Raw genomic sequence first — 17,971 nt, 5'->3', positions numbered from 1 at the left:
TATTAATAGATTTTTTTCCCATAGTTTTATAACTGTCATCTTAAGAGTTGTCAGTTCTTACATTTTATTAAGTCTGTCTTTTGGAAAGTGATTTTCATTGCCAAAATTTGGCACACTGCTCATGGTAAAAAGGACAGGCATTGGCACCTCTAACATTAATATTAATATCCGTTTGAGACGTGTTTTGGTTCTGCATTTCATTTCTCCAGATCTTTCAAAATGTATTACATTGACATATCATATTATTATGGAGTAGTTCTGTTCATTGAGGTAGTTTTGAATTTTACTATGTGGTGAAAATATATGTAAGGTGTTTGTTGAAAAAGAACGTTGAAAGTACAGATTTAAAGCTGTCCAAATACAAAAACGTATTTTAAGCATGAATGATCTGTTTCTGTTCCATCTGGTACTTGCTAGGTTTAAACAAAACAATGATTAGATGACTAATTTAATTTTTATATTTCACCAAATAGTGTAAACTGATAATGTACTGAGCTATTTTTATTATTTTAACATTGCATATGATTTATACTTAAAATTATGTTCTGTGTTTTTATTTCAAGCTTGACACCTTCAGAAATAATCTTGATCTAGCTAAAGAAAGTGGAAATGATGAGGTAATTATAAACAACACTTATAATCCTGAGGAAAAGAGCCCCCGGTTTACAAAAAACAAACTAAGAGACAAAGCCTCAGTTGCAGAAAAAATAAACAATGATGTTGTTAGTGGAGAAGAAAACAAGCAACCAAAGTCTAACAAGAAGAAAAAGAAAGCAGTGTTACAAGAACAATTTAATGAGGAGGAAAATGTATATGAAACTAAATTGGAGAGTTTTGAAAAACAGATTACTGATTTTCCAAAGAAAAAAACAAAAAGTAAATCACAAACAGATGCATCTCGTCAAAAAGGTAACAACAAGATAAAAAGTACCTTGAATGAAGTGAGAGACGTAACTGAATTAGAAGAGGAAGAACAGCTAATTCAAGCCTATCAACTGCAAGTGGCTGAGGATGAGGCAAATGCAATTAAGGAGAAAATAAGAAAAAAACTTACAGAACAGATGTCTGAATTCACCTCCAGTGTTCAAAGCCAAAAAGTTGTATTGAACAATGAAGTGGGCAAAAAGAAGAAAAAGAAGAAAGAAGTGCCAGTTGCATCTGAAGCTGAAACAAGGTATACTGGTAAATTGTAATCTGTGCATGTATACATCTTAAACAAACTGTTTGATTTTTAAGATGGGGAAAGAATCCTGTGATAGAGCTGCAAGGTTTTTTTGTTTTGTTTTTGTTTTTAACTGTGAACGAGCCAGATGATTTTATGTTGGGGGGAGGGAACCTCTTCCCCTATATACACAAATAACTCTTCTACCACATTATATCTAAAAATGTTGCCAAGATCCTTACTAATTTGTAAGAAGTTACAAAATTGAATGCATTTTTTTTTAATGTTGCAATACTACATGTAATCTGCCAATTCTTCACTGAGGACCCAACTCCTTGACTGTGTGGCCTTTGGGTCAAGCCTGATTAAAATTTGGCATTTATGAAATATTGTCTCAAGTCAAAACTACTTATCCACTCAGCTAACAGAATGCATCATTCTTTAGTATATTTTATTTCATGTGAACTGTGGCTCTGATCCTGCAAAGATCTTGTTTAAATTTATGCACATGAGTAGTCACAGGACTACTCGTGTGCAAATCCCCACATGAAAATATTTTAGAAGGAAAGACTTAGGATAATAAAATGGAGAGAGAAATTAAGGATAGACCATTCAAGAATGTGTGCCACCGTTATCACTGTAATAGCTAAACAAGACAAAATTATATTTTTGATAGGATTTTGAAGAATGAGAGCTAATGAATTTGAGAAACAGGAAGAGTCTTTTTAATGGATTAACAGAAAGAGTACGTATTTGCTGACAGTGATGTGTGTTGCGTTACAGTGCAATGTCCCTCGCTGAACTACAGCATAACCCAGTGGAAGATGATACCACAAAAAAGAAGTCATCAGGAAGACTGCTTGTATCATACTTTAAAGATGAAATGAACACAGAGGAACACGAGGAGGAAGATGTGGAAAAACTGAAACCTAAAATAAAGAAAGCAAAAAAGAAATCTAAAAAAGGTTTTTGTAATCAAAATATTATAGTCAAAGTTTTTCATGTTGGAAGACTTTGCTGCTGCTAAGTTCCTTTGCTGTTGCTTGTTCCTATCAATGAGACAAAGGTGGCTTAGACTATTATAAAAATATTCAGTAGCAAAAGACTGTTAACTCAGAGTTAATGTTGCTTGGTGGTATGTCATCTCGTTGCAGAGTATTGCGTAAGCAAAACTCAAATTTCTGAAAACCAGGAAATGCACAGTTAAGGTTGCCCATGTAATCTTAACTCTGCCCTCTTTCAGTAATGCCCATTACGTCCCATTAACACACACATCTTTACTCTGCCACCCCCACAGTTTCTGAAATGTACAAGCTCTTCACCTCCATTTGTTCTCACCCACAGGATTCCATCTAAACCATGTCCCTGACCCATTCACTGCATTCCCCTCTCCACTATTGTACCTACGCCTCCCCACTGCAGTGCAACTCCATGATGTCTTCAGTCCCTAGTTTACAAATGTTTCTCTTGCTGTTATTTTCTCCCTCCTATAACTTGACTTACCTTCTGTGCTTGGAGTGAAGGGACAACTATGTTACAGTGGAATAGTGTTGGGATACAGGGGGGTTGGGGTGCACTGGCAGAACTGGTAGGTGCAGGGAGGTTGGGGTGCACTGATGACAGTGGTGGGGTACAGGCAGGTTGGGGTGCAGGAAGGTTGGTGTACACTGGCAGAACTGGGAGGTGCAAGGGGATTTGGGTGCACCGGCAGAGCAGTGGGATGCAGAGGGGTTGAGTTCCAGAGGTTTGGGCTGCACTGACAGAGCTGAGGCCGTTGTGGGGGTTGGCTTTACCTGAGCCCCCAGCCTCTCTTGCCTCCCCTACCATCCATCACCATGACCCCTTTTCCCTCACTACAGCCCTAAACCCAATCTCCATGTCTCTCCCCCAGTCTCCCACTCCTCCATCCCCTAATGCCCCTCCCATTCCCTTCCAGGAAGCATTCACACGTCATCTCTCTCACTGCCCTGTAGACTTTAATTACTTTCCCTCAAAATAATTTTGGCACCCATGACTCTCACAAATTGTAGCAACCTCCAGCCCCTCAGTCTAAAACTCCTTTTGTCTTAGGTAGGGGCTTGTGATTAATATATCCTCAGTTATGTTAAACTGAAGTGTGAGTTCACTGCCATGGGTCTCAATGAGGTCTGTGGTTCATCCAGTCATAATTGTCTCTCAGTTTAACAGTACAAGGCAGCAAAAGGAAACCAGTTTCTTGGGAGGGCCTGTAACTCAGAAGCCACCCCCTTCAAATGACCCCAAATGTGGTCTCTACCATTACCCTGCACCTTGTAAGGCATAATCTATTTAAAAATAGTCTGATTAGCTATTCAGATGTTAGACCATTTACAAGAATTGAGCTTCAAAGCATGTAAAATGGTGGGACTGGAAAACCTCTTGCTGTTTTTCTGTATTGGTGCATGCGCAGTGTAAAAAATGTACATTTTTCTTAAATGCTGTTCTCAGTTTGGGTCCCACAAAGATTTAGTGGGTGCTGTGCACTGCTTTAGGTAAAACTGAACAGATTGAGACCATTTTGCTCTGCATGACATCAATAGTTTAATCTCTAGCTCTGGGAAAAAGAAAAACCCACCTAGAAATTTTTTTTAAAACGGCTATTTTTCCCAGATCATACATCTCCAGAATCCCTGTCTCAAATGATCCCAAATTTGGGTCACTAACTCTACCACGCACCCACATGAGGCACACCAAATTTCTAAGAAATCCGACTAAGCATGTTCAGTCTAGAGCAGGGGTTCTCAAACTTCATTGCACATGACTCCCTTCTGATGACAAAAATTAACTACATGCCTCCAGGAGCGGGAACTGTGGCCTGTGCGCTCCCCTCCCACCCCCGCCAAGCCCTGCTGCCCTTGGGCAGGGGCGGCCAAAGCCCAACCCCCACCACCCTGGGAAGGGGGAGCCAAAGCTGAAGCCCAAGGGCTTCAGCCTCACGCAGGGGGCCTGTAACCTGAGCCCCTCGGGCTCCAGCTTTGGCTCCGGGCCCCAGCAAGTCTAAGCCAGTCCTCGCAACCCCATTAAAACAGGATTGAGACCCACTTTGAGGTCCTGACCCACAGTTTGAGAACCGCTGCTCTACAGGACTTAGAAAGGTCAACCTTTAAACAAATGATACGATGCAGCCTTAACTGTAGTGGTGCTCCTATGCCATTATAATACTATAAAATAGCTAAGGAGGCATATGGCATATTTTCTGTTCCTAGTTTTGGGCTGAATTCATGGAAAATTAGATGGGTGCAAAGCCATAAGTGCCTATTATAGTCTAGGGGATTCAGCTAATTGTGCTAAATGATCTTGTGCTAGTCTTGCAATTTGGATAGTAAGGTATTTTTAATCACATTATATAACCATTCAACAGCATATTGTGTAGCTATTGAAATCATAAAAGACAACAGGCATACATACTGTCGTTTCTTAGTGTAGCTGGCTACATGTATATTGAAGTCTCAGGGAAGAGCTGATGCAAATCAAGAGCAAGAGTTGTGGTTCATTAATTTTTATTTGATAATAATCAGTGGTAGAGAATGCTTTTGTTAATATATATGCATATAGACAAATATATGTATTATGATACTCTATTGCATAAAGAACAGAACTAAATATAATGAGCCGAATGTAAAGTTTGCTGTGAAAATGTAATAGATTTTTAATTCTTATAATTTGTCACTAATCTCTGCTTAAAGATCTTTTTGTTTGTTTGTTTCTTTGCTTTTAGCATTAGAAGAAAACACAGAAATTGCTGCAGAAAATATACAGGAAATGAACAGTCCAGAAGTTTGTACTCAATCCAAACTTGCTTTTGATGACAGCCTTGTGTTAGGGGTTTACATCCATCGAACTGATAGACTTAAAACTGATCTCATGGTTTCACATCCCATGGTCAAGATTCATGTGATTGATCAGAAAACTGGTTTGTATGTCAAGAAAGAGCATAGGTGATTTTACTGATTTTTTTTCCCCCACCCCCAACCCCCCAAAAAAAACCTTCATGTGCCTGCTTCTGCTGGAAATAATTACTTAAATAAGCATATACATACATGTTTAATTATAAGAATAAATATAGTCTTATTCACTGCAAATCCCCACACAACTTGCATACTTAAAATAAAGTACATGTGTAAGTGTTTGCAGGAATGGCGCCATTGTTTTCTTTCACATTTGGAGCACATGTATTATCAGAGTAGCAGTGTATCTGGTCAGACACACACATTTGCAATGTGACTGATTGACTCTTCTCCCAAAACAAAGAGAGAGATGGCAGAATCTTTAGAAGCCTCATTGAGAATAAGCAAACAAACATATTGAGGCCTGAATAAGAGATTTCTTTTTGCTTATTGGCAAAACATCTATAAGAATATTGAAATGAAGGTGAGTTCTCCATTCTTCTTACCGGTTTCAGAGTAGCAGTCGTGTTAGTCTATATTTGCAAAAAGAAAAGGAGTACTTGTGGCACCTTAGAAACTAACCAATTTATTTGAGCATAAGCTTTCGTGAGCTACAGCTCTGTTTCACTTACCTATTCCCATGAGGGGCCTGATTCAAAGCCCACTGAAGTCAGTGGGATTTGTATTGGCTTCAATGGGCTATGGATCAGGCCCAATCAAAATGCTTGATTATTGGGATTTGGAACTCCAGCTATGCTTATTGCCCTGGACTTCATCAGTTGCAGTAGGATCTGCAGTGGTTATTGAATATTCTTTCTAAAATAAAGAGAATGGATATCTTGTACATTTTTTTGTTTACAGTTGTTGAAGTAGTCATAGTATTTTGTTCTTTGCTTATTTTTTTGAAAAATATTGACAATTGCAGTTGGTTGTTTTTAAACAGCAGCCGGGCGGTTTCATCTTTTTATGAACAAGAGCGAGTGGAGCACATTCTTCCTATTATGACCCAGCCTTATGATTTCCGACAATTTAAATCAACACTTCCAGAATGGGAGGAACAAATCATATTTAATGAACGTTTTAGTTATTTTCTTCAAGATACTGCAGAAAGCCCCAAAGTAGTCCTGTTTTTTGAGGTACAGCTGAAATATTTTACAGTAAATTTTTCAAGTTGCAATTTTCTGACTGTGTATTTCTGGCAGCACTTTATTTATGATTTACAGTTATATTGCTGGAATACCATAGTTTTTTTAAGAGAATATATATTATGGTGAAGATTTTAAAAAACACTCAACATTGGCCAGCTGTTCTCTCATTGAAGCCAATGGGAGTAAAATTAGGCCAATACTAAGGAGTTTTGAAAATCCCTCCCTCAGCAGGATTCTGTTCTGGGTAATAAATAAATACTTTGGCGAATGTGTCTTATTGACACAATCAAAATGCTTCCAGAAAGGACTGAAAGGGGAACGCCAGACTGGGAGCTATGGTACCCTTTGAAAAGGGTGTAGCATACCCTCCTGTCATTGCACTGGCACTTCTTGCTGACAGAAGAATGAGGTAGGGTCACTGTCCTTTTTTTGGGTTCCTAACACCAGCAGTTTAGAGGCTGATAGTGGCTGCCCCCTTAGTGCTGTCACCTCCTACTTGTATACATAAGTAAGGCTAGCCAACATGTAGCCCACAGACTTTTTGCATGTTTGCCATAAAAAAAAAAAGTAGACATCTGTTTCTCCTTCATCGTTACTCAAACAGCAATAACTACCTCAGCCTCAAATACATTTATGTTTATAGGAAAAATTGTAAAGCATGTTCCGAACATGTTTTTGAGCGTAACTGTAGCCGGTATTTATAGACAGCTATATACAAGAGAGTTTATATAGTGTTAATGTGGAAATGGAAACCTAGTACAATCAATAATTTTTTCATACCCCTGTCATATATTTTTCTAAATACATTGTGCATATGCAATCTGATAACAGTGCCAGATATTCCTTTATGGTCTGCAATTTTCATAAAATAACTACATTCAAAGTACTGAGAGAGGATCCTGGTGGCTTATCACAGAAGTGATTCCAGTAGCGTATAGAGGCTCTTCATGGAAACAGTTTTAAAGTTTGAGACAAAATCTTTGTCAAATGAAAGCCCGCAGTTTCTGTTGTTTTCACTGGCATTACTTAGGCACAAATCTGAAGATCAATTGTAACTCTAATATTATGCATAGAATCATAGAATATCAGGGTTGGGAGGGACCTCAGGAGGTCATCTAGTCCAACCTCCTGCTCAAAGCAGGACCAATCCCCAGCTAAATCATCCCAGCCAGGGCTTTGTCAAGCCTGGCCTTGAAAACTTGTAAGGAAGGAGATTCCACCACCTCCCTAGGTAACCCATTCCAGTGTTTCACCACCCTCCTGGTGAAAAAGTTTTTCCTAATATCCAACCTAAACCTCCCCCACTGCAACTTGAGACCATTACTCCTCGTTCTATCATCTAGTACCACTGAGAACAGTCTAAATCCATCCTCTTTGGAACCCCCTTTCAGGTAGCTGAAAGCAGTTATCAAATCCCCCCTCATTATTCTCTTCTGCAGACCAAATATCCCAGTTCCCTCAATCTCTCCTCATAAATTATGTGTTCCATCCCTCTAATAATTTTTGTTGCCCTCTGATGGACTCTTTCCAATTTTTCCACATCTTTCTTGTAGCGTGGGGCCCAAAACTGGACACAGTACTCCAGATAAGGCCTCACCAATGCAAAATCGAGGGAATGATCACATCCCTCGATCTGCTGGCAATGCTCCTACTTATACAGCCCAAAATGCTGTTAGCCTTCTTTACATGCATGCCATATAAAGTTGCAGAAGTGGTCGAATATGAGGAGATTCTGGTTGCAGACCATGAAAATCAAGAGAATTTGTATACCAAAATGATCTTTTTGACATATAAAGGGTTTGTGAAGAATTGCTTTTGTCTTGTTTTTATAAAAAATGTAAAGAGACTGATGTGAAATAAGAAACTTTGTAAAAAAAAAAAAAAAAAAAAAAGAGAGAGATTTACGTTCTTGAAGATCATAACACTGATGTGGTGGTGTGTGTGTTTAAATATCACTTGTGGTAGATATGGACACTGGATAGTTCATAAATTATATTTTTATAATATTAAGTAAAATGAGAATTTTGTTTAAATCCATGAATCCTATCTAAAATACCGTCAGTAGTAATTATTACTTCAGAGAAGTGCATTCTCAATGGTAATGTATGTATATATTCTAATTTAATATCTGCAGATCCTTGATTTCTTAAGCATGGATGAAGCAAGAGCCAACTCTGAAGTGCAAATTCAGGAAAGTGGTTTTCACAAAATCTCTTGGGCATTTCTGAAGGTATTGTGAACTTAAAAATACAAAAAAACAACAACCAAAAGTAGAATAAAAAGCCTGCATAAAGTATCTAAAAGAAATTGGCAAAGCCAGCTTTTCAAAGAAACATATTACTTGGTGGGAAACTTTTTTAAAACAAATGAAGTATTTTAAACCACAGGTATAGAGACAGATTCTGACAGAGAGCGCTCATGCTATTAAAAGATCATGTAGATATACAGAGAAAATAGGTATGGCAATAGAGAAAATGGATATTTCTCAACTAAATGCATGAAAAAATACATTTTCTTTTTCAAGTGCAGCACTTGGCAGAAAAAACAGAAGCTTCTGAATAAAGGCTAATCAATTGATAAATGTCATGGGTGTCTTCTCTGTACACCTGGGACCAGAAGTACTACCTGAAGAGCAGTTAGTGTCTTCTGTTTAAGTGCTATTCAAAATTCTAGTAGACCTTTTAGTTAAATCCAGATATTGAGGGGGCACTGTGAGTCCCCCCCACTTGAAATAATGAAATTGTCATGACTCGCCTTAATCCTACAAAAGGGGAATCATCCTGACAAACAGTGGTCTATCTCCTGTCCCTAGTAGGCAAAAAACTAACTTATGGAAGGGATAAGTTCCAGAGCTCACTTATTTTCTCTTACCCTGAGTCATGCTATGCTACTCGGGGATGTTTACAGGCGCTACAGTGGTATGCCTGTGGCTTTGCAGCTGCCCCGTTGTAATGCAGTAGCATAGATACTTGCTACAGTGACAGGGGTTTTCTGTCACTATAATAAATCCATTTCCTTGAGAGACTAGGCAACTAGGTTGATTGAAGAATTCTGACATAGTGGTGTCTATGTAGAGGCTTAGATTGGCTTAACTTCATCTCTCAGATATGAATTTTTCACTTTGGGGAAGATGGGAGAGTTGCTACTTCTGCTGCACCTTCTGTCCTCCACCAGAAGACTGTAGAAGCGCCTTCATTGGGACATGAAAAAAGTGGGGGCAAGAGCAGGGACCTAGCTGCTCTTTGTGGCAGAAATCCAATGAGTCTCAATGGACAGTGCAACTGTTAATAACATTAAAAATATAATATTTTGTCTTAAACAACCACATTAAAACTAAATCTTTTTTTGACTTTTCCCTTTGGAAAGGAGTTGCAAAGGAAAGTGATGTTGCAAATAGGGATTCTTTCCCAAGTACAATATATTACATAACTACTTCTTGTGAAAAATTATAATAAATTAATGAATGCCTTTTTCTCTTGGGAAAGACAAGGTAGGTGAGGTGATCTGTTTTATTGGACCAACTTCTGTTGGTGAAGGGTTTGAGTTTCACAGAGCTCTTCTTCAGGTCTGGGGAAGGTAACCAGAGAGTCTAAGCTAAATATAAGCTGGAACAGATAGTTAAGGGATTCACACATTGTAGGAGACCACTTAAAATGAAGTGGTCAGTTACGGGTTAGCAGGCAGTGAGGTGTGTTACAACTTGGCATAATGAACTATGAAACTTGTTGAGTCCATGGTTTGTGGTGTCTATTAGAGATACGAATTTAATTTCCTAGGCTCACCTTTTGAAGATGCTGTGCAGGTTTCCTTTGAGGACAAGTATTGAAAGATCAGATATGGAGTGATTGCTTTGTGAAAAGTATTCATCCAGAGGTGATAAGGTGTTTTTGTCTTATCATTTTTCTGTATGAGTTTATTTGAGAGCTTAGAGATTGTCTGTCTGGTTTTACCTCCATAGTTGTTGTTAGTGCATTTGATGAGGTACACCACACTTTGAGATAGGCATGTGTAGGACCCATGAATCTTGAAAGTTGTATTGTGGGGAGTATTGATGATTGTAGTGATGGAGACATGTCTGTGGGTTTTGCATCTGTTCTGGCAGGTTCTGGTGCTGCTTTGAGTTCTGTGTTTTGGTCTATGGGGAGCTTGCTTCTGATGATGAGCTTAGCAAGGTTGGGGGATTGTTTGAAGGCCAGAAGAATGGGTCTGGGAAAGATTTCTTTCAGGGTGTGGTCCCCATCAAATGTGTTATGCTTATAAGAAGCACATGGAATCTTTTTCAAGGGGATATCAGAACCCCGTGGAGGTTTCACATGAGGCTGCTCTCATAGACTGGGTAACTTGGGACCAGGAGGGTGGTCATACCCAGATCCCTGATACCTCCCAGAGGGCACTAAGCAGTGCCAACAAGAGGGGGAGAAGGAATACAACTCCATTAAGACAAAGCTCCCCAGCTAGCCTGACGGACCCTAATGCAGCTTGGGGAGAGCCAGGAAAAGTGGGATGAAGCACGAACTGGGAAGCCCTTAAATTACAATTGCAGCAGAAGGAGGTAGCAAGCATAACTCCCAACGCTCCTCCTATCCCTCCTCCTCCAGAAGACAACAAGGGAGGCCTGCTGGATAGGGAACCCCCACATTATGTAGGAGCACAGCAGTGGAGGTTCATAGGTAAAATCACCTGGGATCCCGGGGGGGCGACCATGTATTTATGTCCAGCTGGGTAGATATGCTCCTATGCTAGCTCTAATTGACACAGGAGCTGCTGTATCTTTAATAAAATCCACTCCGAAAGCCTAATGGGGAGAAATTGTCTTCGAGGAAACTTTGCTTATTTTGTTAGCTTTGAATTAGTAAGAAGAAATTGTTTTGGTTTTATTCTTTGCTTTATGTGTTAATGATTGTTTGTTTTTAGAAGGATAGAAGTGTTATGGCTACAGTTCTTTCTTTTGAAATTATTTACTGTTTTGTGTGTGAGTGAAGAATGTATGGCATGCTAACAGAGAAGACACATGAGGCGCCAGTACTGATGGGCCAGATGGTCAAGAGGGGAGTGGAGAAGTCAAGAGGCACCAACCTTATTATCAGAATCACCCGGATGGCAGGCTGACAACCCTAAAGCAAAGGCATACGCCCCAAGGACAAGATAAAGAGTGGAGCCAAAGGGACGAGATAAGAAACATCTGCGGATACTCCCAGTAACAACCCAAAATAATGCTGATTGGCAGCAATCTTGACTACCTCGTGATTAACAGCTCCGGTGTGACACAGCAAGGTCCATAGACTTTTATGGGAACTTATTACTGTAAAAGAAGGGTGTATTCCTATGGGACTCTGGGTTTGTTCTGCATCAACATCAGAGCTTCAGATGCGTCCGACAGAGACCCAGCTCCAGCTCCTCCCCTCCCTCGTGTGCAGTTTCAGCTGGCCACTGGAACTGACCGAGCAACACTAAGGACTGGTAACTATAAGATCCAGCTGCAGAACCTTTTGGGGTGTCTGTGTGTGTGAATGGAAGCACGTGCTGATTTTAATGTTTAAATTGTACTCTCAATAGACCGGACGTATTGCCTTATCCCCTTGAAAAAGATTCTGTGTGCTTCTTATATGCATAACATATGGGTTGTAATTATTTGATGATACCCTGTATGGGTTCCAGTGTGGGGTGACAGGTGACAACTAGGGTTGTGCAGTCAGTAGGTTGTCTTTTCTTTTTTTTTCCTGAATGGAAGCAGGTTCTCCACAAGTATTCTGGTGGCCCTTTCCATGATGTGATCTACTTCTCTGGTGGAGTGTTCTTGTTTAGTGAAGGCAGTTCTAAGGATCTTTAGGTGTGTATCCTGGATTTTCTCTTTGGAGCAAATTCTGTGGTATCTGAGTGTCTGGATATAAATAACAGATTTCTTAGCGTGCCTGGGGTGGTAAAGGTGATCTGTGAATTTCTTGTATATAGTTGTTTGTAGGGTTCCATTGCTGAAGCTCATCATGGTATCCAGGAAGCAGATGCAGGTATGGAGTACTCTAGAGAGAGTTTGATGGATGGGTGATGGTGGTTGAAGTTGTGGTAGAAATCTATGAAGGAGTTCATAGAATCATAGACTATCAGGGTTGGAAGGGACCCCTGAAGGTCATCTAGTCCAACCCACTGCTCAAAGCAGGACCAATCCCCAACTAAATCATCCCAGCCACGGCTTTGTCAAGCCTGACCTTAAAGACTTCAAAGGAAGGAGATTCCACCACCTCCCTAGGTAATGCATTCCAGTGTTTCACCACCCTCCTAGTGAAAAAGTTTTTCCTAATATCCAACCTAAACCTCCCCCACTGCAACTTGAGACCATTACTCCTCGTTCTGTCATCTACTACCACTGAGAACAGTCTAAATCCATCCTCTTTGGAACCCCCTTTCAGGTCGTTAAAAGCAGCTATCAAATCCCCCCTCATTCTTCTCTTCTGCAGACTAAACAATCCCACTTCCCTCAGCCACTCCTCATTAGTCATGTGTTCCAGTCCCCTAATCATTTTTGTTGCCCTCCACTGGACTCTTTCCAATTTTTCCACATCCTTCTTGTAGCGTGGGGCCCAAAACTGGAAACAGTACTCCAGATGAGGCCTCACCAATGTCGAATAGAGGGGAATGATCACATCCTTCGATCTGTTGGCAATGCTCCTACTTATACATCCCAAAATGCCATTGGCCTTCTTGGCAACAAGGGCACACTGTTGACTCATATCCAGCTTCTCGTCCACTGTAACCCCTAGGTCCTTTTCTGCAGAACTGCTGCCAAGCCATTTGGTCCCCAGTCTGTAGCGGTGCCTGGGATTCTTCCATCCTAAGTGCAGGACTCTGCACTTGTCCTTGTTGAACCTCATCAGATTTCTTTTGGCCAAATCCTCTAATTTATCTAGGTCCCTCTGTATCCTGTCCCTACCCTCCAGTGTATCTACCTCTCCTCCCAGTTTAGTGTCATCTGCAGACTTGCTGAGGGTGCAATCCACACCATCCTCCAGATCATTAATGAGGATATTGAACAAAACTGGCCCAAGGACTGACCCTTGGGGCACGCCACTTGATACCGGCTGCCAACTAGACATGGAGCCATTGATCACTACCTGTTGAGCCCGACAATCTAGCCGGCTTTCTATCCACCTTATCGTCCATTCATCCAGCCCATTCTTCTTTAACTTGCTGGCAAGAACACTGTGGGAGACCGTGTCAAAAGCTTTGCTGAAGTCAAGGAACAACACGTCCACTGCTTTCCCCTCATCCACAGAGCCAGTTATCTCATCATAGAAGGCAATTAGATTAGTCAGGCATGACTTGCCCTTGGTGAATCCATGCTGACTGTTCCTGATCACTTTCCTCTCCTCTAAGTGCTTCAGAAATGATTCCTTGAGGACCTGCTCCATGATTTTTCCAGGGACTGAGGTGAGGCTGACTGGCCTGTAGTTCCCAGGATCCTCCTTCTTCCCTTTTTTAAAGACGGGCACTACATTAGCCTTTTTCCAGTCGTCCAGGTCCTCCCCCGATCGCCATGAGTTTTCAAAGATAATGGCCAATGGCTCTGTAATCACATCCACCAATTCCTTTAGCACTCTCGGATGCAGCGCATCTGGCCCCATAGACTTGTGCTCGTCCAGCTTTTCTAAATAGTCCCAAACCACTTCTTTTTCCACAGAGCGCTCGTTACCTCCTCCCCATGCTGTGCTGCCCAGTGCAGTAGTCTGGGAGCTGACCTTGTTTGTGAGGACGGAGGCAAAAAAGGCATTGAGTACATTAGCTTTTTCCACATCCTCTGTCACTAGGTTGCCTCCCTCATTCAGTAAGGGGCCCCTTCTTATTGCTAACATACCTGAAGAAACCCTTCTTGTTACTCTTAACATCTCTTGCTAGCTGCAACTCCAGGTGTGATTTGGCCTTCCTGATTTCATTCCTGCATGCCCGAGCAATATTTTTGTAGTCTTCGCTGGTCATTTGTCTAATCTTCCACTTCTTGTAAGCTTCTTTTTTGTGCTTAAGATCAGCAAGGATTTCACTGTTAAGCCAAGCTGGTCACCTGCCATATTTACTATTCTTTCTGCACATTGGGGTGGTTTGTCCCTGTAACCTCAATAAGGATTCTTTAAAATACAGCCAGCTCTCCTGGACTCCTTTCCCCGTCATGTTGTTCTCCCAGGGGATCCTGCCCATCAGTTTCCTGAGGTTGTCAAAGTCTGCTTTTCTGAAGTCCAGGGTCCGTATTCTGCTGCTCTCCTTTCTTCCTTGTGTCAGGATCCTGAACTCGACCATCTCATGGTCACTGCCTCCCAGGTTCCCATCCGCTTTTGCTTCCCCTACTAATTCTTCCCGGTTTGTGAGCAGCAGGTCAAGAAGAGCTCTGCTCCTAGTTGGTTTCTCAAGCACTTGCACCAGGAAATTGTCCCCTACACTTTCCAAAAACTTCCTGGATTGTCTGTGCACTGCTGTATTCCTCTCCCAGCAGATATCAGGGTGATTGAAGTCTCCCGTGAGAACCAGGGCCTGCGATCTAGTAACTTCTGTTAGCTGCCGGAAGAAAGCCTTGTCCACCTCATCCCAGGACTTCCCGTTCACCCTGCTTGTTTCCCAGGCTTCTTGCGTTTGTGTATAGGCACTTGAGATAACTTGCTGTTTGTCCTGCTTTCTTAGTATGAGGCAGGAGCCCTCCCCGTCACACTCTCCTGCTCGTGCTTCCTCCTGGTATCCCACGTCCCCACTTACCTCAGGGCTTTGGTCTCCTTCCCCCGGTGAACCTAATTGAAAGCCCTTCTCTCTAGGTTAGCCAGCCTGCTTGCGAAGATGCTCTTCCCTCTCTTCGCTAGGTGGAGCCCATCTAGCCTAGCACTCCTCCTTCTTGAAACACCATCCCATGATCAAAGAATCCAAAGCCTTCTCTCCGACGCCACCTGCGTAACCATTCGTTGACTTCCACGATTCGACAGTTTCTACCCAGGCCTTTTCCTTTCACGGGGAGGATGGACGAGAACACCACTTGCACCTCAAACTCTTTTATCCTTCTTCCCAGAGCCACGTAGTCTACAGTGATCCACTCAAGGTCATTTTTGGCAGTATCATTGATGCCCACGTGGAGAAGTAGGAAGGGGTACCGATCCGAGGGCTTGATGAGTCTCGGCAGTCTCTCTGTCACATCGTGAATCCTAGCTCCTGGCAAGCAGCAGACTTCTCGGTTTTCCCGGTCGGGGCGGCAGATAGATGACTCAGTCCCCCTGAGGAGAGAGTCCCTGACCACCACCACCCGCCTCCTTCTCTTGGGAGCAGTGGTCGTGGAAGCCCCATCCCTAGGACAGTGCATCTCATGCCTTCCAATCGGCAGAGTCTCCTTCTGTTCCCTTCCCTCAGATGTATCATCTGGTCCACTTTCCACATTAGTACCTGGGGAGAGACCATGAAAACGGTTGCTCACCTGTATCTGTGTTGCTGGTACGTGAACGCTCCCCTTTCTTCCTCTGGACGTCACGTGCTGCCAGATTTCTTCACCGTCCTCCTGTCCCCGCTGCGCAGTCTGCTCTGACTCTTCAGAACATTGTGTCTGTAGAAGCATACCCTGACGTATGCCTAGGAAGTCTTCAGTTTTTCTTATGCAATGCAGGGTTGATACTTGTTTCTCCAGACCTTGAACCTTCTCTTCCAATATGGAGACCAGCTTGCACTTTGATGATGGGGTGTTGAGTAGTGTCCATTTAGTGGGTCTTGGTGTCATGGTTTCTCTCAAAGGTGGTATCAGTTGTGGAGTTGTTGTCGTTAGTTTTATTTTTTGTTTTTATGTTGGATGGCTGTCATCAGAGAAGAGGGCTTTTTTATAGTTGTTTTGGGTTTCCTGCATAATCTCCAGGTATGTTTTTCCTTATTTTTTTATTCCAGTGTGTGGGAGCATGTGGTGATTTATTGTTTGAGGTTGGCCCTTCTGGAATAAGGTGGAGGAGGTGTTTCCTCAGTTTTTCTGAGGTCCTTCTGTAGAGCTGTTCATCATATTTGGAGTTTTATGCAGTGGTCAGAGGGTTATAGATGGTGAGTCCTCTTGGTATGATGATTTGTTTTTTGCATCTGTTCAGGAAGTAGATGTTTCTTGGGTCTATGTCACTTAAAGGTATTGTAGTTCTGCACCATTTAAGACTGAGGCCAGATAGGAGTAAATTAACAGAAATATTTAGTTTCTCTTAAATGCTATATGATCTTTTACCAATTTTTTTTTAATTTGCAAAATTTATTTTAACAAATTTTCTCTCTCTTTGTGGCAATATGATACAGATAAAATATTTATTGCAAATTCTTATTTCTCTGAATTATTTCAACAAAATGTAACTTGTAATGCCTCAATCGCTGCAAGAAAAAGATTACACAAGAATGCCAGTTTGAAGAGAGACATAAAAAATGGTAGTGCTTTCTGAATTATAGTAGGGTTTGATCCTGCAAACATACTAGGGTAGTGCTTGCTTACTCTCAAGAGTAATCCATTGAGTAGAGTGGGGACATCACTCGTGGGAATAATAACTATCCCCAGTAGTAAGTTGAGCCCCTAGTTGGTCAAAAGTGTCAGTGTCATCAATGGCTTGTATGAATTTTGAACAAAAGTAGCAATTTTCTTTAATTTTTTAAAATTACTCTTTTAGCTTGTAGGTGCAAACAGAGTCCTAAACATTGATGGGAAACTACGTCTGCAATTGTATTATCCACCTCCAAGGACCAGGACACAGTCAAATGTTGTTGAGGTTTTTGATTGGTGGGAAAAGGGTCCTAGGAATCGTTACCCATCAACATTATATGTAACTATAAAAGGCATAAAACTACCAGATCATGTAAGTTAAGTACATTTACATATTTATATATAAACAGAAATACTTAAGATCCATTCAAGCTATTTATTTTTAACCGAAATCAGATGACAATTTACATTTTTATGTTTTTTTCTGTAACTGTCCTTTATAACTTGCTATACTAAGCCTACTACATCTTAACATGCCCCCTCTTTTTTTTTAATCTGCTTAGCACTTTACAACTTCTCGTAAAAACGTTCAAATCAGTTTCCCCAACTACTCTGAATTTCCTGCTATTTAGCCAATGTTTTCCATAGAACAGTCATGTATCATCTTGGCCCTCTCTGTCCTCTCATATTGGTGAAAACTGGGCCAACCATCATTAAAGTTAATTGAATTGAACTGGTATACAATTAGTGCAAGTGAGAGGAGAATTCGGCCCCTAACTTTTATTTTTGTTCTAAAAACTGTATGAGAAAATGTACTTTTTATCAGATTTAACACCTTTTAAAGGAGGTGAAATCTTAAAATCAGAATAGCTATGATTATTTGCTCCAACACCACCCAGATGGGGACTTAAAAATAAAATTTTGTTAAATACTATATATATTGTTTTATTACTGGCTTCTTTATCTATAATCTTGACAGATTTCTTATCTTTGTTTAATACTGACATGGGTGAAGTGTAGTGGGGTTGGGGCAATGAAATCCACACTCCCAATCCAAGGCCAGCGTGTAAGGCTGTTGTGTAGCTCTCTCAGATCACTATTTAAGCCTATAGATTGGAATAGCAGCTACAGACCTTCTGCACTAGTTACATGTATTGTTAGATCCACTGGACTTTACCCCTTGCCTGCCTTGCCCCATTCCTATGATGCCATTCTAGTACACTGACCCTTTCCATAGAACATGAGTGGATAGGCACCTCCACATGGCTGGCCAGTCCACCCACAGTCTCTTTGCATG

The 17,971-nt window shown here is 41.2% G+C and overlaps 1 protein-coding gene across 12 annotated transcripts in view; it reads left to right on the top strand.

Moving 5' to 3' along the window:
• The window catches only part of AHI1 (Abelson helper integration site 1), a 196,338-nt gene that overhangs the window by 28,251 nt on the left and 150,116 nt on the right, over positions 1 to 17,971 (top strand). For 11 of the 12 annotated variants that reach the window (XM_077813079.1, XM_077813081.1, XM_077813085.1 and 8 more), the window contains 6 exons: positions 564 to 1,174; positions 1,946 to 2,127; positions 4,899 to 5,118; positions 6,011 to 6,203; positions 8,350 to 8,445; positions 16,862 to 17,047. In XM_077813079.1, the coding sequence (XP_077669205.1) occupies positions 564 to 1,174; positions 1,946 to 2,127; positions 4,899 to 5,118; positions 6,011 to 6,203; positions 8,350 to 8,445; positions 16,862 to 17,047 (1,488 nt within the window). The remainder of the gene's footprint in view (positions 1 to 563; positions 1,175 to 1,945; positions 2,128 to 4,898; positions 5,119 to 6,010; positions 6,204 to 8,349; positions 8,446 to 16,861; positions 17,048 to 17,971) is intronic. The other variant, XM_077813080.1, reaches the window with a different exon arrangement.

The sequence above is a fragment of the Eretmochelys imbricata genome, chromosome 3, assembly GCF_965152235.1.
Source record: "Eretmochelys imbricata isolate rEreImb1 chromosome 3, rEreImb1.hap1, whole genome shotgun sequence".
In the NCBI taxonomy this organism is placed as follows: Eukaryota; Metazoa; Chordata; order Testudines; family Cheloniidae; genus Eretmochelys; species Eretmochelys imbricata.
The sequence above is the reverse complement of the archived record's forward strand: the minus strand, read 5'-3'. Positions and strand labels throughout refer to the sequence as shown.